This window comes from Corvus brachyrhynchos, unplaced genomic scaffold (assembly GCF_000691975.1).
Source record: "Corvus brachyrhynchos isolate BGI_N302 unplaced genomic scaffold, ASM69197v1 scaffold434, whole genome shotgun sequence".
Classification (NCBI taxonomy): Eukaryota; Metazoa; Chordata; class Aves; order Passeriformes; family Corvidae; genus Corvus; species Corvus brachyrhynchos.
The window spans coordinates 717,174-744,049 of record NW_008238372.1 but is presented as its reverse complement, the minus strand read 5'-3'; the positions used below and the strand labels follow the sequence as shown (position 1 = coordinate 744,049).

At 44.0% G+C, this 26,876-nt stretch overlaps 1 protein-coding gene across 1 annotated transcript in view; it reads right to left on the bottom strand.

The window, feature by feature from the left end:
* Window positions 1-58: 58 nt before the first annotated feature.
* Window positions 59-26,876, bottom strand: part of SIM2 (single-minded family bHLH transcription factor 2) — a 54,014-nt gene continuing 27,196 nt past the window's right edge. Inside the window, exons 5-11 of the mRNA XM_008635288.2 lie at window positions 25,573-25,658; window positions 22,673-22,872; window positions 19,138-19,244; window positions 12,650-12,797; window positions 11,431-11,599; window positions 10,242-10,653; window positions 59-4,395 (exon numbers count right to left, since the gene is read on the bottom strand). Of these exons, the coding sequence (XP_008633510.1) occupies window positions 3,683-4,395; window positions 10,242-10,653; window positions 11,431-11,599; window positions 12,650-12,797; window positions 19,138-19,244; window positions 22,673-22,872; window positions 25,573-25,658 (1,835 nt within the window). The 3' untranslated portion in view covers window positions 59-3,682. The remainder of the gene's footprint in view (window positions 4,396-10,241; window positions 10,654-11,430; window positions 11,600-12,649; window positions 12,798-19,137; window positions 19,245-22,672; window positions 22,873-25,572; window positions 25,659-26,876) is intronic.

The following is a 26,876-nucleotide window of genomic DNA, read 5'->3' as shown; positions in this document are numbered from 1 at the left end:
AAAAAAAAAAAAGAGAAATTCAACAGAGTTTTCCTTTGGCTACAGGATTTTATTACCATTTTAACCGTTTTGTTTTACATAATAAATAAGCAAAAATGCTTTATATTTTCAGGGAATACATACATAATTCTGAGCATGAATAGGTTGGTTGGGTTGCGTGCTTCTTCACCTACACTTGCCAAATAGCTTTAATCTGCATCATATAAAAAAAAAAAAGAAAAAAAAAAAAACAACAAAAAAACCCCAAACAAAAAGCAAAATCTAACATTCAGGGAAAAAATGGAATAGTAACATTTCCTCTGTGGCGTTTTTGGAGTGTGATTGAAATGCTGAAAAAAAAGAATTTATGTCCTGCTTTGAGATTTCTGGAGAAATTCTGGCAGATTTCCTGTTCATTTGCACGTTCAGGGATGAATTCCCCAATTTTGCACCCATTGTGCTTCATTTCCTTAAATTACCTTTTTTTTCAAGTCACAGGGTACAGAGACCTGGGGACAAATCTGTGCCCTTGTCACCTTATTTTATTTCCATTGCACTGCTGCTGTTAGGAGGATGAAAACTGGGAGACCTCAGTCTGGGATTCACTTCTCCAGCTTTACTTTGGTCTTGTGGAAGATTCCCTGACTGGCAGGGAGTTGGAACAAGATCTTTAAAGTCCCTCCCAACCCGAATTTTCCATGGTTTTGGTAAATTATTCCCTCTCTCACTCTCCTTCTCCCATTTTCCATGATCTTCTTGCCAGGTCTGAACTCCCCTGAGAGTTAAAATCCTGAGGAATCTCACGACAAAGGTGTGGCTCAAATACTAAAGAGAAATGAGGTTATTTTTCATAATATATTTCAATTCACACTCCCCTTCAGTGCCATAATTTTTTTTAATTATTAAAAAAATTATTTTTCCTTACTGAAACCATTTTTCATTGTTAAAACACTGCCCCTGTGATGTCAGTGCCCTGCTCTGCACTGTGTGCTGAGAACATCTGTAATTTAACTGACCAAAAATCCTGGTTTTCTCCCAATATAATTTACTCCCAGATGGGAGCACGGGTTTCCTGTTTAAATTTTGGAGTGGCAGGAAAAAACATCTTTCACACATTTGCTTTTGCCATCTTTTCTGAACCTCCCCCTGCGTTATCAGCTGTGAGTTCATCATTGGTTCATTATTGCCTCACGGGGAAATTTCCTGTGCCTGGGCATCACCTCCCCTAAAACACCTGGGGGAGAATGATGGAACACCTCCTCTGCTCAGGCTCCTGGAATAAAGCCTGGAAGTGGGAGTAACAAGGTGGAAAATACTGTGCTGAAAAATATCAGTGGCCTTTTTTTTCAACCACGGCCTAATTTTTGTGTTTCCATAGTGAGCAGGACTTCCAGGAACACCAAAATGCAGCAGTGCCACTGAGGGAGAAAGTGCAGCAGGAGGGGTTGGGCATCAGGTTTCTTTTTAATGATGCCAGCAATGCCAGTGGCTCCTTTGTAGGGCATGGGTTTCATTTAATTGATCACAATTAACCCAGGAGTCTTTGCATAATTATGTTTGCAGGAGGTGGGGTCGTTTATGAGGAACAGGGGCTGGGAGGGCTCTTACCCACAGCCACTGGAAAAGCAACTGGTGTCTCCTGGCTTTGATTTATGGGGTCAGCAGGATGATAATCCACATTTACAGCTTTTCTGGAGGCTTGCCAGCCTCTCCAGCATTAAACAAACCGAGGTTACAGAGGGAGTGACTTGCTGGGTTGGTTCTGGTTTGGGTTTTTTTTGGTAATCAATGATTTGGCTTTTTTTGTTCTGTTTAGCACAAAATGTATTTTTCCTGTAATTGAAAAAGTCAGACAACTGAGAGTGTTCAAGCTCACTTGCAAGTGAACATTAACTTAATAATAAAACCTCTGTTAACCTTTAATAGGAAGCAATGAAAATGCTGAAAATTGTTTTAAAACATTTGCCTTTAAAGTATTTTTGTGTACTCGTAGCAGTAAAAATTCATACACAGAAGGAAATAACTTTATTCCTGTATTCTGATGGAAAGTTCCCTGCCCATTTCAGGGGGTTGGAACTGGCTGAGCCTTAAGGTCCCTCCCAGCCCAAACCATTCTAGGATGAATTACTGCTGCATAGGAAAGATGGGGAATTTTTAGGACTGAGTATTGCATTATGATTTTTCTGACAAGGTGCAATCCATGAGCAAGTGGTTTTCCCATACTACACAAGCCAGGTAGGAATTTTCTTCAAAGAATGATGGAATGCTTTGGGTTGGAAGGGACTTTAGAGATCATCCAGTTCCAACCCCTGCCATGTGCACCTTCCACCATCCCAGGGTGCTCAAGGTTTCCTCAGTGAAGTTCTCTTTAGAGTCTGATGAAAGAGTTTGAAAAATTCTGAATTAGGCTCGGATTGGGGTAAGAAAGGAGCTGAGTGGGATCTACAGCAACATTTATTGTTTAGGGAGTCTTCTGTTGTTTTTTATCCACTCACAACATTTGGGGAAGTGGGCTGAGTGTTGTCAATTAAACTCACACAGATCCATCCTCTACAAAGAACTAAAAATAAAGGGGTGGAAATCAATTCCTGGCTGGCTGGGCCAAATGTGAGTGTTCCAAATGTGCTGTTTGGGATTTGTGAAGTGCTCAAATCGGGGAATTCCAGCCCTACCTTTGTGCTGACAACAGGATTTATGCTGGAGGAAGTTTGGTGTGTTAAGAACTGGACCTTTCAAAGCTCACAATTCTACTGGTAAGTTCAAAATAAGCCATAAACGTTCATTATTCTCTTGGCTATAAAGAAAACATTTCTGGTGCTGTTATTAAGATGTATTTGTGACTAGCTGGGTTGAAAATCTGCACAGCCTTCCCCCAGAATACTCAGGGAAACACAGGATTTAGGAGTTTCCTTTTCTTATTTGTGGGGAATTAGTTCCTGCTCCATAATTTGTCCCAATTTGCCATGACAAGACCTGTAACCCTGTAATACCTATCTTTGTACCTATTAATTTGTCATATTGTCCCTTGTCAAGATAAATGGTGGTGGCAACAATCTCAGAACACTGAAATCTGTGTTCAATAAATCAAATTTAGGCTTGATTTATTTAGTTTTAAAATTTTTTGGTAATTAATAAATAAGATTTTTTTCCTGTTTGGGGAGTGCAGCTGTGTTGTAGTCGCTCAAAATCACCTCTCTCTCAATAAAGTCCATTTGTCAGGGGGTTGGGTGGAGAGTTGATGCGAGGTTTCACACAATTTGTCAAAAAAACCCTAAACTAGAACGTGTATTTTATGATAATTATTTAAAAAAAAGAAATCTTGAGTTTATTTTAAGGAGGGGTTAAGAAAAAAAAAAAAAAGTTCTTCATATAAACCTCTGCATATAACACCTCTCATTTCCTTTTGTTGCACACTATAGAATAATAAAAATAAGATCTGGAACTTGGCTTCTCCCTGGCACCAGAGCTTCCTCTGGGACACCGAAGCATGGCAGGGGATGGAGGGGATTCTCCTGACCACCACAACTCGTGGCCTGCCAGGAACTCACCAGTTTGTCCCAGTTTGTCCCTCACTGCCCTCCAGCTTTGCTCAGTAAATGTCACCATGTTTCCTCATGCTTTTTTTTTTTTTTTCTTTTTTCTTTTTTTGCAAATCATGACAGTTTGGCTTCTTAATTATACACAAAACCCTCCTGAGCTGCCGTCACCTGCCGTTGGCAATAATGACAGAAGTCCCAATATAATGGGGTAGTGCAGATTCCTTGTGGGTTTCTGGAGAAGACGCTGAGGAGGGGCTTTGGTTTTTGTAAATAAACGTGTTGACTTCCTCAGAATTGTAGCTGTAATTTTCTCCCACGTGTCCCGTGGCTGTGCAGGAGGAAGTTTGGAAAGCTCCATGTTTGGCCAGCACGTGGTGGTAGTTGAGGAGCACGAAGGGGACTTGCCCAGAGGGCCTCACATCCATCAGCCGCTCGCTTTCGGCCTCCTGGTCGAGCTTCACGCTCATCCTCTCGCTGCTCTCCAGTTCCTCCAGGCTCACTGGGTGGTGGCTGATGTGCCCAAATTTGGGGTCTTTGACACAAATCCTCCTGCTTTGCTCGTAGACCGAGGGCACGGGCAGCAGGTGGCTCAGCTGTCCCATGGCTTTGGCCTGGCAGCACTCGGATTTGGGCAGCAAGGAGTTGGAGAAGGAGCCCTCGTTGATGCTCATTTTTTCTTGCAGGTCTCTGTTAAAAGGCAGCTTGTTCTCCTCTTTGATGAGGTGGGGAGGGGGCTGGAGCCTGGGCTCTGTTTTGTTGTGTTTCATGATGCCAGATTCGTAAAGCTCCTCTTTGTACCTGCCCGGCACGGGCGCGGTGCAGCTCGGGAAGGCCTCGGGCAGAGCATCCTGGCTGTACCTCCTGTTGGATAAGGGGACTGGCAGGGAAGAGAAAATGAATTAATTACTGACAACGAGCCTTTGGAGCAATTATAAGTCACTGACATTATTATCACAATTATATCAGGGGAGTTAAACCAAAGGAATATTAGGAAATATGACCTGAAATCAAAAATCTTCCCCTTAAGTAAGCTCTTTTCAGAGATTTATCAAAGGATTTACTAAAAGCTGGATAATGTCGGTACCTATCAATGATTCCATGATTAAAATAGTGGAATTATTTTAATCATATAATAATAAACAGAATAAACAGTGGGAGTAATAATAAACAGAATAATCACTGGGGGAGTGCACTGGACACTTGTCCTTGCAAAGGAGAACATCTCACTCATAGGTTGGACTCAGTGATCTCAAAGGTCTTTTCATTTTACAGAATTCTGTTGATTCTGTAATTCATGGTATTTATTTGGGGTGTATTTGATATGTGAATTAGATTTTAGAAGGTGACATGTCAGTATCTAATTAAGGAAATCTCTTTGGGATACCCACAGCAGGTCATGTTAAAGACTTTGCTCTTTCTCTTTGAAAAACTGACATCAGGTATTAAAAACATCTCTTGAAAAGCAACATAAACATCTCTTCAGTAATGCTGTATCTCTGGTTTTGAGATATTAGCATGTAATAAAGATAGATAGAAATATAAATAGAAGTTACAACATGCACCAAGACTTTGAATGGGGGAGAAAAAATTGGCCATTCTCAGAGAAACAGAAGAGAATCACACGAATTTATCAAGAGTGTGAACCTAGGATGTCTATTCAGGCTTTTCCTCTAAAATATATTGGGCAGTCTCAGTTTTGTTCTCAGTTTCTGCATGGCAGCTGAGCTCTTGAAGCAATTTGAGTTGTTTTGATCATCTTCAGCTTGGCTGACGAAGCTTTTCCTTTCTGTACACTCCTGTCTACAAGTGGTGAGAGAAAAGGCCCCTGCTTTGCTCCTGTACCCTGTGAGTCATCATTTTTTTGCACTCTCCTATGAACAGTTTGTGAGTTAAACAGCTCCTCCAAGGCACATTTGAAAGTTTTATGTTAAAGGAGAAATGACACACTGAGCAAATTTCTCAGGTTAGACCCAAACTCTTGTTTTGTGTGAGGTTCACTGGAAGCCGTGGCCACTTAAGTGCCTTTCTTTAAATGGATTTTCTGTTTTTCTAACGATTTTATTCAACATCTTAAAAGTTTTGGAGCTCCCCTCTATTGGTTGCTGATGTAACTGTGCCCATTAATAATTAAATATTCCCTGTGCTGTAATAGACTGGCAAAGCCTTCATGGATAACAGAGGAAGCAGAAATAGCTCAATTGTTACCTTTATATATCTATATATATATGCAGAGCTCCATTAATTTCAGAGGGAGTTGCACCACGTAATTGACACCAGAATTTAAACAGGAATCTGGTTCCAATTTCTTCTTCACCCTCCTAGAAACAATAACCTTTCAAGTTATTCTTTTCCATTTCTATGTATATATTTTGTCCCAAGAAGTAGAAGCTGAAGGAAGCTGAGTTCTCATCAGCTGTTGAAAAATGGCCCTTTCAGATCCCAAATCCAACCAGGGTTCAGCCACGTCCTTGAGAATAGCTTGGAAATGTTACTGGTGTAGTTCCCTGGTCTGATTTGAACTCCACATTTGGTGTTTTTCCTGTGAAATAAATATAGATGCTGAGAGCTACTGAAATATAAATAATATGGTTGAATGATCAGGTGTTCTGGGCTTAAGATGTCCACAGGAGGGATGGGTTTGTCCTCCTGCCGTGTGAAGTGCTTTCATTTTAGGGCTTTACTCTAATCCCTGAACAAAATATTGTCCTTTTCCATATTTAGAGCCCAAGAGAACCTGGAAGAAGCTGAAGCATCACAGTCACCACTTGGCCTCTGCCCTGTCACCTTTAATTTTCTAATCTCAAATCCTGCTGGGCTGAGCATGAACCATCAGGTTGTAAATCACAGAATCCCAGAATGGGTTGGGTTGGAAGGGACCTTAAAGCCCATCCAGCTCCACCCCTGCCATGGCAGGGACACCTCCCACTGTGCCAGGCTGCTCCAAGCCCCAATGTCCAGCCTGGCCTTGGGCACTGCCAGGGATCCAGGGGCAGCCCCAGCTTCACCTGTGCCAGGGCATCCCCACCCTGTGGGTAAAAAATTCCCTCCCAATCTCTAATCTGACCCTGCCCTCTGTCAGTTTAAAACCCTCTTCCCTTGTGCTGTCACTCTCTGCCCCTATAAAAAGTCCCTCTCCCTCCTGTTTATCCTCTGTGTCAAACAAGGCAAAGATAGAAGAGGTCTGAATACAACCCCTGCCCATGAAAAGAGATTTTTTAGGCTCTCTCAGTCTCTGTGCTGTGTCCTGGTCTGAACCCTAATTTCAAATCATCCAAGGCATGGGCTGATTGTTCTCTGTTATTCTCCCTCCAGAAACAAAGGTGAGACAAAATCATCTCCCAGACCTCTTTGTCTCCAGTGGAATCCCCTTTGCAAAATGTCATTTATTTCTTCCAGCAGGGACTGGCTAAACCTGGGGAGTTTTTTCATAGATTTTCTCTGTCTTTTCCCTCATTTCCTGAGTTTTTATGATTAGTGCCACAAAGCTTCACACAGGTAGTTCAGAAGGGCCAACAGCACCAAGGGACAAGAGGGTCCTGTGGTGCCCACAGCAGAAATTTCTCCATTTCAGGGTACAAAGGAAACTTCTGACTAAGAATACAGTTGCCTTCACTCAAATGATTTTTTTTTTTGATGACTAGGCCAGCTGGGAAAAAGTGGAAGAAGCTTCAAAACCAGATCCTGAAGCAGAAACATCTGATTTGCAGGCAGTTGTATTTGCTACGTGCTTCTTCAGAGCTTTGATGGCTTGGCACCATCATCCTCCAATCTCTGATCTCTCCAAAAGGAGCTATTTTCCATGGAGAAAAATGTCTTTGGCCCACGGCATTTTTGGCAGATGCTGCCGTGGATGTGATGTGGAATGGCCCTCGCATCCAACCCGGCTGCCAGATGTCATATTTGGCATTGCCTTTGGATCGAAGATGATGATGCTAAGCAGATCCTCCCTGCTTTGAAGCTCCCTGGCTGTCAGTTCTCCAGTGAGCCACTGGAAAAAAGCAGCAGTTGACAACCTAAGGGAGATCAGATGCGATTCCCAGCAAAAGAAACATCATTTCCAAAGGTTCAGAATTCAGCAGAAGTGCAACAGTGCTGACTCCACTTGAGGAGGAAACGAGGCTGCAAAAATTGGATGTAAATCCTCTCTGTAGGGGATGCTCTGTTTTCCTTTCCCCTTTTGCCATCATCTCTGACCAGCCCTGAGTTTGGCCATATTTTTTCCTCCTAAATAATGGAACTCAAAGTGCTTCTGCAGAGAATTGATTGTAGCAAGCCAGCTTTCATCAAATGCCCAATAAAGATCCAGAATAAATATCCATGAAAATGCATCAAACCACTCAAAAGAGAACCCACATATCCCAACTCCAGCAGCAAAACCTTCAGTAGAAGCAGAATCAGAAATGACAACTGCTGGTACTGCAGCTCTGTTTTCCTCCTGAAGAGGAAATGGTGATGTGGAAAGAGATTGAAAATAGCAGCAGTTTCTTGCAGGTTTTTTATTGGGATTTTAATTTTTTACTCTATTCCTGCACACTTAACTGGGGATATGCAGGATTTACTTCAGTCTTTATCCTTATCCTCAAAAGATGTAGGGTTGTTTTTTCATTTTTTGGGTTTTTTTCCCCCCCCAGCATCTTTAGAAAGGACAAAACCATTTCCTATTTTTGGTCTAAAACTCCTCCTTTTCCCCTGCAGCCCACAACAGCAACCAAAGGAAGCAGCAAATTAGAGGAGCACAAGCTGAGGAAAAGCATTTAACCTGCTCTAGGCTGTGAGAAAAGCTTCACTCTTGCTCATTTTCAACCTAAACACAGAAAAGTGAAATAAAAAGCTGCTGTCAGTGAGGTAAGGTCCATCATGGGTGAGGTCAAACCATCCTGTGAAGGACAAAACCCTGGGCAGAAATTACTTGCTGCTCTGTGGGAAGTTTGATACCTGATATCTGATTCTTTGATACCTGATCCAAATATTTTGATATCTGATCAATCTGAAATTTGATATCTGATACCATCTTCTGTCTAATGGAGCGAGCTCAGGTTTGAATGTCTTAATATTTTAATATCTTTGTATTTTAATGTATATATATATTTTTTTTTAATATTCCCTTTGAATCTTGGATATCCATGCCCGTAAGTGAATAAATGATTCTGGTACTCAAGAGCCTACCTTGAGGCTACTTAATTTTTTTATTTTGAATTTCCACTACTGCCTCCTCCATTCCAAGAGAGGAGGGTTTCTATCTGACTTCAGTGCTTATCAGTGATTTTTAATTAATGAAAATGGTGTATGCAGAGAGATGTAGATGAGATCCAAGGATTGGCTCTGGATTGGCAAGGGATCAACAGGAGTGCTGCTTAAAGGAGTTTAATGAAGGGTTTCCTCTGAGTTCTGTAGCAGCTGATCTGAATTCTGCACTTGTTGATGTTCTCTGACATTTTCAGATACACTTTAAATCACAAAAACCCCTATATTTAGTATGAATAAACTAGGATGTGGTGGGGTTTTCTATTTTTTTTGCATATTTTTGGAACAGGTTTTTGTACAAACCTCACAGTTTCTGAAAGTAAGGTGGGGAAGAGGATGGAAATCCAGACCAACCAAGGCTGTTTTCGCTAAAATCAGCAGCAACCTGAAATCTCAGCAGCACTTTGGAGGCTCATTCATGAGAGCAGTTAAATTCAGATTTGTGTTTGACTTGAAGGGGAAGCTGGATCAGGGGAGTAATTAATGCTATCAATTGAGTTAAAGAGATGCTTGACACCCTCCCAAAATAGCCTGAATTGCCAGAGTCTGGTTTGTCCAAATATTTTTGTTTCTTTAGCTGATTTACTTTGTTCCTTGCCCATCACAACTTGATTCTGGTTTCATTTTCGAGTTGGGGCAGCTGTGAGACCAGGAGTGTTTATAATGAGAGATCAGTCTCTGCCAAAACTGCTGCAATAAACCCTGTTCTGGTTGAATACGGGGGAAATAAATGGGTTGGACAAGATGATCTCCAGAAGTCCCTTCCAACCCTAATTATTCCATGATTCTGTGATTAGAGGGTATTTTGAGCATCTTTACATCTGGTTATTTTATGACTTTTCAAGGTTATTTCTTACAGGTTTGCACCTCAGAGAAGTCAATGCCTACCTTCAAAGCATTTCTATCCCTGACATCTGTACAGGGAAATAATGCAGGTGATGGAAGACATTTTCAACTTCAGAATTATTACCAAGTGAAGCAGAATTATTGCTCTGTAAGGTAAAGACATTCGGAGTGGCTTCATGCTGAGGAGAGGACAACCTTCAATTTTTCTGGAAGTAGATGGTGCTTATTTTAATTTCTGTATTAAAATTATCAAAAATTATTCTGGAGCTGAAGTACATTTTGTTTCAACCTGGCTTCAGCCATGACTTACCTGAGAAATTCCACTTGAGTAACTCTGAGAGTGCAAAACATGAGGGTAAATTGTGCCCGTCTTGAAGGAGGAGGTCTCACTGTGCTGCTCTCTAAATGATTCTGGTGAGTGCATTTTTGCAACTGGCACTTTGATAATATTCCCAATCAAGTGCTGATGGCAATGGGAAGAAGGAACATGGGAATCCCATGAATATCATGCTTGTTACACTTCACTGCCTCTGCTTTTCTGTGTTCCCTAAACCCATTTTCAAACCGCAAACACAAATCCTCCCCAGCCACCGCACGGCCGAGCTTTTCCTCTTTGCTCAGAGCGACACCCACCTTCATAACTCTGGGCAAGGTTGTGCCTGATGATGTTCACTGGCTGCTCAGGAAGGGTTTTGGATGGTGACTGGCTGCTGGGCACCAGGGAGTTGGCATAGTGCCACTGGCACTCGCCGTTGGTCTGCAGCGCGCCCAGGAAGAACCGCGCCACCTCGCAGGGCGCCCCTTGGGCCTGCCCAAACTTTGCAGGCAGCATTTGCTTCTTGCCACCAAAGACATGGGAATCCACAGGGAAGTGTCCATAGTGGTAGGAGAAGGGCAGGCTGTAGGGAGGGGCGTACAAGAGTTCGCTGTTTTCTGAATGGAAGTTCTGTTCCTGAATGGCAGCGGCGGCGCTGGCGACGGGGCTGGAGCGCCAGCTCCCCACCTGGCTGCATTCCAGTTTGTCTGCTTGGAATGAGCTGTATTGCTGGGGGAAAGGGGGGAAAAAAGCAGGGGAAGAGAGTTAAAGGAGGCACTTTAATAGGGAACTACAGAACATAGTGGACAGGCACCCTGAGCTGGGCCTCGCTGGCTCAGGGGACGGACTGAGCGGTGCAGTTAAAGTTCCTCTGGACACAGCTTGGCCTTCACGTGGGAACAAAAAATCTGCTTTGGTTTGATAATTTTGGCTGTTCCATTTTACAGAATCACAGGATTAAGGTTGGAAAAGCTCTCCCAACCCATGGAGGCCAGGCTGTGCCCGATGCTCACCTTGTCCCCGGCCCAGAGCACTGAGTGCCACCTCCAGCCCTTCCTGGGACACCTCCAGGGATGGGCACTCCAAACCTCCCTGGGCAGCTCTTTCCAAGGCCTGACCACCCTTTCCAGGAAGAAATTCCTCCTGACATCAAGAACTCCACACACCAACAGTGAATGACACGCGTCCTACACCAGCACAGATTTTCAGAGCACAATTCCAAGTACAGGATTTTCTTCTTTTTGCCAAGTAAGGACTTTGTGGTTAAAGTGCTTTACACACTCCATATCCCAAAAGTTTTACATCACTTACCAGAGCTGGTTTGTGCTACCTGTACTTTCCACCCCAGAACCAAAAGGGTCTAATTTTAACCTGCTTTATGAGGGATTTCCTGGGGCAGACAATCCTGTAGTTTGTTTTATAGTAAATCCAGTCCTGGGTTACCTCTACACTGTCCCAAGCACTCTGTGAGAACAACTGGCAATCAAATATCGCTGGAAAATTTACCTGTGGTGGGTAAGGTGTTGTTCTGAGTTTTGCCTTCATTTTATTACTTTTGGGTTTTACTATTTTCCTTGTTTCCTGCGAGGTAGGTACTGAGTTTCTGCATGAAAACTGTGACTTGGAAATGGTAACCTGGTCCAGTGACAACTGAAGTTCCTTGTACTCAATATCTCTGCAAAAGAACAGCCCACGAAATTATACAGAAAAATCCAAAATAGCTCCTGTAAAAATACGTGCCAGCCTTCACAATGCTTTAATGTTCACTCTTCCAAGATTTTCTGAGTCTGGGGATGTCAGGAGGCAGAGAATCTTATGGGGGGACCCCATTCCCATGCAAGTCTATCAAAAAATCACATTAATCACATTAATGCCTTTGGATGAAGTGTCCCCACTCTCTGAGCCTGAGCTCTATCATCTTCCCTCAGCCATCCATGGCTCCCTGTGGTTTGGAATCATGGAAAGACAGAGATCAATTAATCTGTCTCCAGCTCAATCAGGAGTTGGTTTCTGCCCTGGTTCTCACAATAAACCCCGAGGAAAGGAAAAGGAACAACGTTCCTCTCCTTGTAACTAAACCACACAAGCTGCAGTGTTGGTTTTGATCAAAACAGACCTTCAAGCTCTTCCAGTCCCACCATCACCCAGCAGCACCAGCATCACCCCAAAGCCTGTCCCCAAGGGCCGCATCCAGACTCCTCCTGAGCACTCCCAGAGACAGTGACTCCAGCACTCCCTGGGCAGCTCATCCCAAGGCCTCACCACTCTGGCAGGGAAAAATTGTTTCCAATCTCCACCCTGAGCCTCCCCTGGTGCCATTTGAGGCCATTTCCTCTCCTCCTTTCCCTTGGCACACGGCAGCAGAGCCCGACCCACCCTCACTGCCCCTCCTGGCAGGGACTTGTGGGGAGCAGTGAGGTCCCCCCTGAGCCTCCTCTGCTCCAGGCTGAGCCCCTTTCCCAGCTCCCTCAGAAGACGTTTCCCAGCCCCTTCACCAACTCCACTGCCCTTCCCTGGACAAGATGAGGATTTATACAATAATGATAATAATTGATATAATAATGTTTTCTCTCAGCTAAAGACATGGGATCATATGAACAGAGAAAGCTGCAACAGGCGAGCACAGAACGACACTGGAAGACACCAGCAAAGAAAACTTGGTGGGTTTAATCATTAATGACTCAATTAGTGATAACAGGTAATGGTACAAAGTATTTGGACTTACGTAAGGACATAATTGACACTCACTATGCAGTGAGGCCGTGACGAACGGCTGTTGTGCACGATCGTGGCGTAGCTCTGCACCCACACCCAGCCTCCCTGCTTGGACAGCAGCCGGTAGTACTTGGTGGTCACTTGGCCTTTCACCAGCACTGTGAACACAAGAAAAAGAAAATTTTTTAAAATTTCACTTTTTTTTGAACTTATGACCACTTCCTGGAGAGGTTGGTTTGCACGTCAAGGACTTTTCTCCCTCACAGAATCACAGAATTATCTAGGCTGGAAAAAACCTTTGAGATGATTGAGTCCAACCTATGTCCTAACACCTTCCTGCCCTTTCCTGAAATCTCCTCCTCCCACCAAACTTTAAATAACCCCACTGCAGAATTATCTATCCTACCCCTTTACATGGATTCATAACATCACATTATTATTGATATAAAATATGTTGAAAACCCCTACGTTTTGTCTTCCTTCTTCTCTGGGTCACCTATGGCCACATTCTTCACAAAAACTGCTTTAAAATTTCTAATTGCAAAAGAAAAGCTCAAGGCAGCAAAAGTATTTTGAAGTGGACACGACTGTTGTGGAAGGAGGAGAGGAAATGGCCTTGAATTGCACCAGGGGAAGGGTAGATTGGAGATAATAAAATAATTTTTCCCTGCCAGAGTGGTGAGGCCTTGGGATGAGCTGCCCAGGGAGTGCTGGAGTCACTGTCTCTGGGAGTGCTCAGGAGGAGTCTGGATGTGGCCCTTGGGGACAGGCTTTGGGGTGAAGGTGGCACTGGATGATCCTGAAGGTCTCTTCCAACCTGGATGTTTCTGTGATTTTGAGATTTTTTTCCAGATTATTTGGAAACACTTCTCTCGTAGCTTGACAGATCATCGTGTATTTTGCAATGTATTTTATTCTGTGATGGATTTTTCCCTCTGTAAGCTCTACCTCATGAAGGTTGATTTAAAAGGGTAAAATTAAAACTCTCTTTGGTTGTGAGGCACCCAAACAAAGACAAGGACAGAGAGGGGAATCAGATATCTGATAAATTCACCAGACATGTAATCCTCCCTGAGCTATTTTGGATCCTCTGTGAACAAGGATGTTTTGGCAGGAGGTTATGCTGTAACAGGAGTTGTGCAGCATCTCTAAATATTTAATCCAGCCACAAATATTTCTGGTTCAGTGCCAGGCCTTTATCTCAGGATTCACTAGAAGATAATGCCCAGGCTTTGAAGCTGGCTCTTCTCTTGTGTGGCCTTGGATCATTCCTCTGGGAAACTCCATCTTCTTACTCTCCTATGCAGTTATTTATTGTAAATTAGGAAATCATGGGCTGAGCTCACTGTACAAATTATGTTCAAAAAAAGTGAGCAATGGCAGAAATTCCTTTATATAAATGTGGTTAAGAAATGGAATCTAAACCTGCTCTCTGTCAGTTTAAAACCACTCCCCTTGTCCTGTCACTTTTTGCCCATTTAAACAGTCCCTCTCCCTCCTTTTTTATCCATTACCTTATGGTACTGGAAGACTCAGTGAAGTGTCCCCAAAGTCTGGAGCACATGGACCCCCTCTCTGAACTGCTTCCTCTCCTATCCATTGCACATCCCAGCATATTTAAACTTTCCTTCAAATCCAGTTTATCTCCCAAAGAAAATCAGGCTCTTATGAAATGGACAGGTCTTTCTGGAAGTGTCAATTCTTCCGTTTTAGGATGAGGTGCCTGTTTGTTCAGAAGGCAACAAAATGAACAAAAACATCTACAGCTGTCTGCAGCTCCAACCTCTGCTCCCTGTGACCTGACAGGACCCAGGGAACGGCTGGAGCTGGGCCAGGGCAGGGTTAGGTTGGATTTTAGGGAAAGGTTCTTCCCCCAGAGGCTGCTGGGCACTGCCCAGGCTCCCCAGGGAATGGGCACGGCCCCGAGGCTGCCAGAGCTCCAGGAGCGTTTGGACAGCGCTGCCAGGGATGCCCAGGCTGGGATTGCTGGGGGGTCTGGGCAGGGCCAGGGGTGGGATGAATGATCCCTGTGGGTCCCTTCCCACTCAAGATATTCCATCATTCCATGATCCTGCAGAATATCCAAAAACCCACCCTCCATGTCACCAAACCACTGCTGTTTGGGGTTTGAGATCCCTCTTAGATGTCAGCTTTTTGCCTCCTCCTTGCTGGTGTCCCTTTTCACTCCTACATTTCTACATGGAATTCCCTATGGGATGAGGGTGTGCAGATGTAGATACATTAAAGACAACCATGAGGAGTGTGTGTGTAAACAAGTAAAAACACCTACAAATATAAAACCATTTGTATTTTTTAAGTGGAATTTATCGCTGCAAGTGGAAAGTCTTGGAGGGGCTATGCAAAGATTCAGTCTGACAACATCAAATAAGCCTGTTCTAAACTATTTGTTAATAATCAGCTCTATGCCATGGATTTACTATTCTTTGCTGCTCTATAATTGTGCATGGTGCCCTGTAGTTGTGCTGCCCCATCCCTGAAAGTCTCCCAGGCCAGGTTGGATGGGGCGTGGAGCAGCCTGGGATGGTGGAAGGTGTCCCTGCCCATGGCAGGGGTTTGGAATGAGATGATCTTCAATATCCCAAACCATTCCGTGATTCTATGATTTGGTGATTCATTCTAAAATCCAAATGGTCCCATTCCAGGAAATGATCCTTACATTTTAGCACAGGCCATGTAACAGGTAATTTTTTGGAATGTGGTCTGGGTTTTTCAGAACTAAGTCTTTGTGCTGGTTTAATGAGAACATTTTCCTTAAGTTCAAAATGCTTTGCTACACTCAGTCTTCCGAAAGAGAAATTAATGCTGTCATGGCTCACTAACTCTAACAAAGTTCTTCCATGTGCTTTGGGACTGGTTTTGGCTTTCATCCTCTCTCACTGATTTTTTTTAAATCCCTGTTTTAGCTCTGCAGTTAAGACAGTGTTTGAAAAGATGTGAAAACCACTGAGGGCTACAGCATTCAGCTTTCCTTCCTAATTATATGGATTAACCAATATTTCTCCAGGGATGGGGGAGAACTCTGTGCATCCTGCTTTTTTAGCAATCTGGGGGAAGTCTGACTTTGGCTAAGGGACAGTAACTGAGACAGTAAGTGAGGTCAGCTTCCATCTGGCTCTGTGCTCAACTGCCCTGTTTGATGCTGAAAAGGAAACCTTAGGAATGGGAGTGAGGCAAATTCACCACCCAGACAATCTGTGCAGGCTCAGACTTCTTGGTGGCCTCTGCTGCAGTCCAAGGGGGAGGATTCCGTGGCTTTAGCCCTGGCCCTTGGATGTGCCCTTTGGAACTGGGTGTTCCAGTGCTGTGGCTCGCTGCTGGTTTCCAGCAGGGAAGCTGGAAAAGGCGCTGGGCTGTCAGACAGGACTATTTCAAAAGGTTCCACCAGGCTCCCGGGCATGTGGCTGGGAGTTCCCAGTCTGCACTGAAGGATACCACTCCAAGAAATGGATTTCTTAGTTCCACACTGGCAGCAGATCCCATTTTACCTGCCCTGGTGTGTCATGGGCCCAGCCCCTGGGCAGGGCACGGTGCCCAGCAGACCCTTTTTTTTTTGACCTTCTTAAATCTGGTGCTGCTCTGCCAGAAGGTTTGAGTGCTGGGGAAGTAGAGGCAGACCCAACACCAGAGATGGTGGAACTGTGCTTTGCTATAAAATAAGCCCCATAAATACACAGGGTGACTTCCAGGGAGCAGGAGGAGGGTTTGATGGGAACACCAGCTGGGCTGGGCCAAGGCACAGAGGGCTGAATCCTGTTAAAGTTCCTGTGGGAAGAGCAGGGATGTTGCAACACGTGGGATGCACAAAATCCCCCTCACAATGGCACAAACGAAGGGATTTCTCTGAGGGGACAAAGATATTTTGTCTGTTCTGGAGCAGCCTCTCTTGTCCTGCAGTTTAGAATGCAGGATCCTTGGGCAGGGCCTCCTTATTTGTGTGGCCACTTTTCAGGGCAAACACTGTGTGTATTAATGGGGCTCTAGAAATAAATATCACCGGTTCAAATGCCAGAAGTGTTTTCCTGGAGCTGGAAGCCAATCAAATGTTTCAAGCAGGAAACTCTCTTTGCTGCCAGTACACCTTAGGCAAATATTCACATCTACATTTCCCCCCACAGCTTGATGTTCTTGTTATACCCCTCCCAGCTTGTTCCCCTCACTGTTTCCTTTGTTTTATTCTCTGTGCTACCTCACTCAGAGTTCAGCTGCTGCAGGTCTTCAGTTTGGGACTTTTTTTTTGCTCTTTAAAAAAGCAAATGGTTATCCTAGTTTAGGGTTGCTTATATTTTTTTTTTCCCTTAATACCCTTATTAGGTGTAAGCTGTTTCTCTTTGGATTTCAGCATCAGGTGACACTTCATCATCAGATTGCTTTACAGAATGGTACAACGAACCTGCCAACCTTTTACTGTTCATGTTCCTGAGACATTTGCTGGTGGATGCTGGGGGAGCTCTCACGGTGCTCCCCAGAGGGACTTTGTGCACTTTACATCTGGTTTAATAATTCCTATTACTTGGTATTCCAACCATGACCCTGCACTGTTCCCACTGTTGCCCAAGCATTACTCATTATTCTGTGCTTCTTGGGATTTATCTGCTTTCATAAATTCCTATGCATGGCTCACATTTTTTCTTCTGTTTTTAAAGTTTACAGACATTTATCTTTAATCTACAGAACTGCTCTTGGTATCTTATTTGGCCTAGGGTTTTTTTTCCCTCGTGGAAGGATGTGGTGGGTAATTCAGTGAACATGATTTGTCTCTTCATTTAAAACTCCAGTGGTACATGGATCAAACTGGCAGCCACAGAATTATCCATCCTGCTGCTCTAAAATGGAAAACTGTTTTCCAGAGGTGATTGTGGCTCTAGTGGCATAATCTCCGTGCTGGTTGATGAAGGTATTTCAAATAGTCTGGTGGAAATATTGAGTTTATTTTGTCCCATCCAGATGCTGATGTCACCACTACAAAGAGGGTGCCCCTGACAGGATATTCCACGTGCCCTGGTCATTCTTTCTTCCAGATCTCAGTGGCCCAGAGTATTCAGAGATGTTTTGGTAAATCTGAACTTGCTGTAAAGATCAGCTTTTGCTTTCCCAGGTGTAACATACCCTGGCACCGGTGGAATTCAGCACTTGGAATTTCAGCTCGGACTTGCCAAACACAGCTACAACCTCCTTGATATTCCAGCTCCTCATGAATAGCACACACTAATGGGAAGAAGGAAGCCTAAAAGAAGGATTTGACTCTGGCTGCTTCCAGCCTACAGGAGCAATCTGGAAAAAAAATTCCCTGACATTGGTTTTTGGATGTCATCTTTGCCTCGTATGGGTTGCAGCAAACGGAGCCAAATCCAGAGTTCAGCCATTCCCTCAATTTGCTTTTCAAATTAATGTGCTACTGAATGAACTCCTTCCCAGATCCAGATGTTTGAAGATATGATTAGTGACTCTGTTGGAAGATGGGAAATTATTAAATGTGTCATTTTTTTCCTGACAATCCATTCTCCGAACCTCATCCACATGCTATTAATGAATGTCCCTCTGAGGAGTTTTTGGGATTGCATTCCCTTCAAACACGGGATGATTATTACGAACATATTTCAGAGGAATGCAGAGCTGCTGCGTAGTTTTTGTTTTAACAGCAGAGGCTAGTAAAGTTCAGATTTTTCTCCTCTCACTCACTTGATCTTTTGGTTTTCTTTTCCTTCAAGAGATCACAATCCAGAATCAACTCCAAATTTTCAAAATAGCCTGGATCCCCTAAGATAAAACTGGCCAGATAAGTTGGTTTGGGTGGGTTTTCTTTTCAGAAGCACAGCATATTGAGTATCCAGCTTATTTATACAATTAATGGTTTCCTAAAGTGATAGCCAAGAACTTTCGAAAATCTGTCTCCAGTCAAGATTTGGAAAGGGTTTTTTCTGCTTTCCAGCATGGTGCTTGTTGCCTGCAAAACTTCTCACTGTACCCAACATATTTCCTAGGATCACAGAATGGTTTGGGTTGGAAGAGACCTTAAAAATCATCCAGTGCCACCCCTGCCATGGCAGGGACACCTCCCACTGTGCCAGGCTGCTCCAAGCCCCAATGTCCAGCCTGGCCTTGGGCACTGCCAGGGATCCAGGGGCAGCCCCAGCTGCTCTGGGCACCCTGTGCCAGGGCCTGCCCACCCTGCCAGGGAACAATTCCTGCCCAATCTCCCATCCAGCCCTGCCCTCTGGCACTGGGAAGCCATTCCCTGGCTCCCAGCCCTCCAGCCCTTGGGAATTGTCTCTCTCCAGGTTTCCTGCAGCTCCTTCAGGCCCTGCAAGGCCACACTGAGCTCAGCCCAAAGCTTCTCCTCTCCAGGCTGTACAATCCCAGCTCTCGCAGCCTTTCCTCCCAGCAGAGCTGCTCCATCCCTCTGCTCATCCTGGTGCCTCCTCTGGCCTCTCCCCAGCAGCTCCACGTCCTCCCTGTGCCTCCAGCCCAGGTACTTACACAGATGGTGAGCATATCGCAGGTGGAAAACGTCACAGCCGTGGACGTGGTGGTAGAGGGTTTTTTCTATCAGATCCTGGGGTTCATATCCAGTTAATTCTGTGACCCTGGAAAAGGAAGAATGTGTAATAAACAAAATCTCTAGGAATATTCAGTTTCATGTACCTAACATTCGATTGTGCCAACGAATCAGGTGCCTGGAAGCTGCAGGATGAAATGTTAGTTTTGGAAACAGAAACCTCACCTTTACAAGAAAATAAACCCTTTCAGCCCAGCCAAAGCAAGGTGCAGCTTTTCCCTGGTACACCCAGGCAGGAAAAAGAGCTCTTTTACTGATTTCCACCTTGGGCTTTTGCCATTGCCGTGCAGGATGCTTCGCACAAAGTTCCACTCGAGGAGCTGCTCACGAAGCAATAAAACCTCTCTTGTGGGCTGCTGACACATTTTCATTTTGCAAAGCTACAAGTGTAGAAGGTGTGTTGGGCCACAGGAGCTGTGATCAGGGCCTGAGAATAAGTTCAGGCTGGTGCCTAACAGGAATACAAAGCAGGAGCTTATTCCAGCTGAGAACGTGGAAAGACAAGGAGGTGTGAAGACCACAGGGTGAGGAAAGGAAAGCTGAGGCAAGACTTCCAAAAAATATCCCAGAAGTAGAAGAATGGAACGAATTGGAAACAGCAGCATCTCTGCAGATGTTAAAGAACCAGATACAGAGAGCAGACTTACATTGGGTCAGACCTGAAGAGTCAAAATTTTATTTCAAAATGGACTTTTGTTTATTTAGTTGAGGAAAAAATAGTCCTTGAAGTACAACGTGCCACTCAGCCAAACCGTGGCTTGTTCACTCGGGGTTGATGGGGGTGTTTTGTGCTGTCCTGGGCTTTCTTTGCCTAGAAAAGGCAGAACAGTGAGGAATTCACAAGTGACACAGTCCCTTAGCAGGTGAGCTGACAGTGAAATTGCCCCTGCCGAGGATCTACTTCTGCAGCAGCAGATGCACCCGCACATTTCAGTTCCAGGAGTTTTACCTGGGACTAGCTCTAGCCTAGGCCTGTGGAGTGAAATCTTTTATTAAAGTTCTCTTGGAGGTTGTCCTCCAGTTCAGATTGAAGGAACCCAGTTTAAATGCCCCAAGCCTCTTCATGCCATGAGCTGAGAGGGGATGGTCAGGACATGGACTTCCAAAGGATGTTCCTGGTCTGAACTTTCCCACTGGATGCACAGCACCAGGGAATGACACAGGAGTGTCCACAGAAATGATTAGGGGGTCTCAAGCAACACATGGCATTGTGGGATTGCAGATAATGTACATTTTGACTAGATTTGGTTTTATTTTGTGACTATTATGCATCCTCTCTACTCATACCCTGACTCTAACCAGCCCTGTGGACCCCACAGAGACCGAGAACTTTCTTCTTGAGAGGGTTGAGGGCTCGGATTCTTCTGAAGGACCACAACATCAAAATGCCTTTGAGTATGTGTTTGTGTTTCTCCTCTGCAGTGTGTGCTCACCCCAAATCCTCACTGAAGCCTATCAGGGTCACGAAATACTGGGGGAAGATCCTGATCAGATTTCAATTCTCCTTCTGACTTCAGCACACTTAAAACTAGAGTTGTAGCTCCATCCTGCCCCACTGGTGAGTACAGAAACCACTCATCCAAACCAACCAAAGCACCATAAACCCAAGCCAGGGGTTAATTTTCCCAGAGGTGCAGTCTCACTTTGAAGCTGGTGACAAGAAAACCCAGTATTGACAATTACTAGGGCACCAAAATTTCGGAAAGGTTTGACTCTGGAAAAAAACTCAGCTGTTTTACTTCATTAACATAAAATCAATCCCTCAACCAGTCTGGGCTCTCCAGGTGGTGCTTTGCAGGTGACAGGACACACAGAAGGAAGCAGAACTCGCCCCAGTGATCAATTCTGGCCTCTTGAGGTCTTTAAAGTCTTTGTAAGCCACCTGGCAATGAATGCACCACGAAAATCAGAGTGAGCAGCTCACTTTGGAGGGAAGTGACTGTCTCCTTCTTCCAGTGACCTCTGGGAATGAGCTCTTGCATGTTTTATGTTGTGTCAGGTGTCTAGAAAGGGATTTTGAACTGCTCCTGCCCATGGCTTTCGTGCTCTCTGCTGTGACTGTTACATCTCAAGATCCATCCCCTTGTATGGAAACCAGAACCAAGCCTGAAACCATTTCTTCCTAACTCCTAATATGCCCGTGTTCTGAGCAAATGCAGTTTGGTTTGCTCAGCTGGGAGAGCAAAAGGCTTTGGTAAGGCTGAATTCCCCTGCTTGTCCCCGTGTGCGGATGACACCCATCTGCTCCTCGGTAAACAGAGCTCTGCAACAGCTCTGGGTCTATCCCTGCTCCTGTCAACACCTCTGCTTGTTCCGTGGCCTTTGAAGACACTTCTGTCTGCAGGCAGTTCCTCCCAGGCACATCATTTCCTCTTCTCCACATGCAAGGACGTGTTGCTAAACCCCTCGTGCTCCTTTGTAGCCGCTGCGCGAAGCAACGCGTGCCAAAAACTGAGGAAGGGTTCCAGAAACAACGAGTTCTTTGTGTCCCAGCAGCCGATGGAGCCACTGTCTCCTGGGCTGAGCAGGGAGAAAAGCCTCTTCTTGCATGGTGACTCCAGTCTTTTGGGTACAGAGTCTTTGTCACACCTTCACTACATGAATATATTCCCTGCAAATCCAGGGAAATGGGGAATATGGGACACACAGGGGGTGATTTCTGAGGAGTGATCATCTTGTCAATACTTTGTGTATTTGGGATTTTCCCTTCAAGGTTTGCACTGGGCAAAGTACTGTTGTATCCTACAAGGTACCTGCTTCAAAAGCAGAGAAATGAATTTCAGTTCCGATGCTGTGCTCATCTGAGCTCCATCACCTGAGAGTGGAGACAGGGCTCTCTTTGCTCAGCTGTTTCTCCCAAAATTTTGTTTAAGAAGGTCTTGTTTTCATGTGTAGTATCCAATGGAATTAATTTCCATTCTAACAAGCCCCTCATTAGTGTTGGTTTCATGCTTAAGGCATTACATTAAAATACAGAACACTCTTTTAAAGACCTAGCGCTAAGAACACACCCGGCCCCTCCCTGATCGCTCCACTAAGGTAGTTTGTTTTTGTTGTTGTTGTTTTGTTTTTTTTTTTTTTTTTTTTGTGTGTGTTTTTTTTTTTTTTTTTTTTTTTTTTTGGTACTTCCTCATTCCTTTTGCTGGCTTTGTATGTTTATATCCTGTCAGGTAAAAAACATATCACTGCTCCTGTGACCAGTCCTCCCAGCAAAAATGCTTTAGCTGGCTCTAAAAGTGCAGGTAACTCCAGGTTAAATTGGACAGGCTCTTATTTCTTGGCATTCCAGACAAAGTCTGGTCTATCCAGCTGCCTGAAGGGCTTTGAAGGCTCCCATGGCCTTGGAGTTCCAGATCTATTTTGGACTGCTTGATTTTTTCATGGATGTTTTGACCCGTTCGGAAACCACGGCAGTTTATGTGAGCGCTCGGCTCTGGAGATGAAAGAGCTGCTTACCTGGAATCGAGGAATATCAATTTTAAATCCAAACTGGCTCTGAACATAAACATGTTACTGTGGAGCTTGATCTCAGTGATTGCACTGGGAGGTAAAGATTGACCCACGGCCACCAGCCCAACGATTTGGTAGCAGGAATCATACAGGGACATATCCAGCATGTACTGACGGATCTTCAAGTAGCCACTGCAGTGGATCACCTGGAAAAAGGGAAAAACACACTCAGAATCTGCTGGAACAGCCCCAGATCTGCTGCCCACCCAGTCCCAATGAGCTTATAGAGATTTAAGATTAAATTCTGGGTAGTCTGTTGATTGCAGTTAATTTGTAAATGGAGATTAAGACTCGGTAAGCGCAGTTTTGTGTTTGCTGACAGCATGATTAATCCAGTGTTAAAGCACCTCCTCTCTGGGGACTGTCTAATTGCTTTCTAATTAATACTTTAAGCTCCTTGATACAGATTTCTTGTAGATACAGCCAGAATTCCTGTTCATTGACCAAAAAAAATCTGGAAGTTGTTTTTTTTTAAATGTCCATCTCTCTCCCACATACACTCAGAGAGGAATAAAAACATTTACATTTTAATGAGTTATTATTCCCATGTAAAACAGGCACTTTAAAAACCCAGTGGGAATTGATGCATCACAATGCAATAAAAATTACCTGATGTTTATGCAAATGCACAAGAAATGAGTTTTAAGTTCTCTGCTCAAGTTCAGAGGGTATTTTTTGCCAGGTGACCAAGCCCAGGCTCCCGAGATCAGATTTTGGGATCCCTGTATACAATTGCTGCTCACAGAGTTGATAATGACAGTGTTAGACTGTAAAAATTCAGTGTCAGCTAAAGAGGAGGGGGAAATGTAACCTGGGGACTATTCCAGGCCATGAGATTTATTTAGTGTGGTGCTGGTGCTCAGGAATCATCAGTGCCCCTGCCAATTTTCTGCTCCAAGCAGCAGGAGTATCACATCCTTTATCTTAATTTCTCTGTCTGTTTGGCTTTTAACTGTGTCCTGTGGAAAGGAATTAATTGTCAGTGTATTTAGTGCTTTGAACAACCCACCAAACGTCACCTGTAAATAGGTCCCTCCTGTTTAACCTTCCTTCCTTCCTTTTCCAGTCATCCAGTGATGTGTTTAGCAAAAGTACAGTAAGAAGATATCTCAGCAGATCTCAATTCCCACATCACTTGCTCCGTGAGTTTTTCCTGTGCTCCAGCTAATGAGGTGATGTCTTAAAAATTAAGTCCTGACTTTAAGCACAGTCAAAGGGAATAAATTTAGGCCAGCTGAAAGAATCCTTTACTTTTCACTGTGCAAACTTCTAATAGTGAGCCAAAGAAAGTGATGCCCCTGATTAACAGTGATAATTGGGAATTTAAAAAACCCAAAAAGCCCCAAGGCCACGCAGAGACACCACGACTGCAAGCTCTGCTCTTTTACCTGATTTCAGATTCAGCTTTGGGACAGAACCATTTTTGCTGGGGAGCAGCTGAGCAAACAGGGTTCAGTGTAATGAAGAATTATCAGTGCAGCCAGGTAGGGAAGAGTGTAAACAGCCAGATCCATGTCTGCACCTTGAGCACATTCCTGCAGAGAGCTCTGCTCCTCTTCCAGGCTTTGCTTTTTGGGTTTTGAATGACTCAAAATGAATCCCCACCAGAATAAATGGGAATTACCCTCCCTGATGGAGGCAGAGTTGTGCTGGGCAGCTCAATGAGCAGCAAATGCAAAGTTGAAAATAAAAACTACCTGCAAATCTGAAAATAAAATCTACTGCAAAGCTGAAAATAAAAACTACTGCACATCTGAAAATAAAAACTACCTGAAAAGCTGAAAAACACTACCTGAAAAGCTGAAAGTAAAAACTACTGCACATCTGCAAATAAAAACTACTGCACATCTGAAAATAAAAACTGCCTGAAAAGCTGAAAATAAAAACTGCCTGCACATCTGAAAAGGAAACTGCCTGCAGATCTGAAAGTAAAAGCTGCTGCAAAGTTGAAAATAAAAACTACCTGCAAATCTGAAGATAAAAACTGCCTGCAAAGGTGAAAATAAAATCTACTGCAAAGCTGAAAATAAGAACTACCTGTAAAGATGAAAATAAAAAGTAACTGCACATCTGGAAGTGAAAACTACTAAAAGGCTGAAAATAAAAACTACTGCAGATCTGAAAACAAAAACTGCCTGTAAAGATGAAAATAAAAGCCACCTGTAAAGATGAAAATAAAACTAACTGCATATCTGAAAGTGAAAACTACTGCAAAGTTGAAAAGAAAAACTACCTGCATATCTGAAAATAAAAACTGCCTGTAAAGATGAAAATAAAAAATGCCCAAAGGACAGCTGGTATTCTATGACTCCAGTGTTTGCCATGGCTTCTGATTTCATGTCATAAATAAAAAACCCATACAAACTGTAAGGTTTATAAACAGATTTAGTGGTTTAGTACAATTCTACCCCGAGGTGATGGCAATGGCTGGGATTTTTTAATGTTGAGGCCAAGGAGGTGCCTTGTGCAACCGGGTGGGATGTGGAAAATTTCCAGATTCCTGTGTCTGGGTTCCTGCCTCACCTGCCTCCAGTTCCATGGGGGAATAAGACTGAGCTGTGTGCTCTCCTGGCAGCTCCATGGCTGGGCTCCAGAGAATTCCCAGGCTGGGAGAACAGGGACCAAGATGAGGGAATGTGCCCCAAAATTTAGATTTGAATTACTGAGGGGATCTGTGATCAAGTGTGGTATTTTTGGAATCTTTTCTGATTCTTTTCGTCACAAACTTTGCTCTCAGCTACACATACATAAAAAAAAACCCAAAAACCAAACACCTAAATAAATAAGTTTGTTTATTGTCAATCATCATATATTTGAGGGGCGGAAAAGGAGTTTAGATGCATTACCTTGTAGCCACTGCATGTCAGCCCTGCATTCCTCTTGGCCAGGACACACTTCATCCTCAGGAAAAAGGATCTCTCGATTTCGTATTCTGAAAGCACAAAGCACACTGCTGATTTATTCCTGAAGGTTTCAAACCTGCCCACAACGTTGCCTTTGGTGCTTTGGGCAGAAACAGAAATCAGCCCTTCTCCTTTCCCACTCCATCCCTGCCCTCAGGATTTATTTCACCTTCCTGTTAGGATTCCCTGAGAAAGTTGGACAACTCAGCACGATTAGGTCTCCAAATTTCTGGTTTTACCACCCTTCAAAGGGCAGTTCCCTGGTTTCTGAACAGCTGACACCAGTCCCTATTGGAAAGGGAAGGAAAAGTGTCCCTTGGAGTGCAGGGAAATGAAGGGAATCTCCAAAATAACAACAGAACGGGAAACAAGGGAATTCAGTGGGTTTGGAATAATTTGAGTGCACGTAGCTGGTCATGCCCTGACCTTCTGGGCTCCACGTGCAGTGTCATTCCCTGACTTCCAAAACTATCTTGGGAGGTTGTTTTTAAACAAATATCTTCATGGATAACCTCCAGAAAGGATTTAAAGTTCATGGGGTTGTTTGCTCAGGTACACACAGAGTTTCTGCTAAGAATTTGAGACAGGAATATTCTGATAAGAATATGATATTATTATCTGTAGTGTTAATTACTCTCATTAACAGTTCAGACACCATGAATAATTCTGATTTTTTCCTGAAGGTTGCAGTTTGGCAGAGCTATTTTAGGACAAGAAAGAAAACCCATTTGGTGCACCTGTGAATAGGAAAATCAGGGAAGCAGAAGGGTTCTCAGCTTTGTCCTAAATCCCCACAAGGATTCATCCCAATTCCACTGTCATCAGTTGGGATCTTTCTTTAATTTGATTCAACTGCTGAGTTTTACTCCTGATTTTTGTGCCTCCATCACCCAATTCACCCCTCCTGGCCACACACTTGCAGTGGCTTGAGCCTCACACCCCTGCCTGGATCCAGCACGTTCTCTGTATTAAATTCTGGGTTTAAAGGTCTGAAGACACAATGGCAGAAAAAGGATTCAGCAAGGTGGAAAAAGCAATTCTTCCTGAGCATTTGAATTTCCCTTTTATCTTCCTAATGCAAATTAGATCCCTATGGGGAAAAGCTGGCACTTGAAGGAGCTGACACAACCACTGCAGAGTTTTAAATACCAACTTATATGGATGGGGGGAAGGCACACAGCACAGATTTGCTCATCCCATGAGTCAGGAATGGATCTGGAAGCTGGGAACATCCGTGCAATTCATGG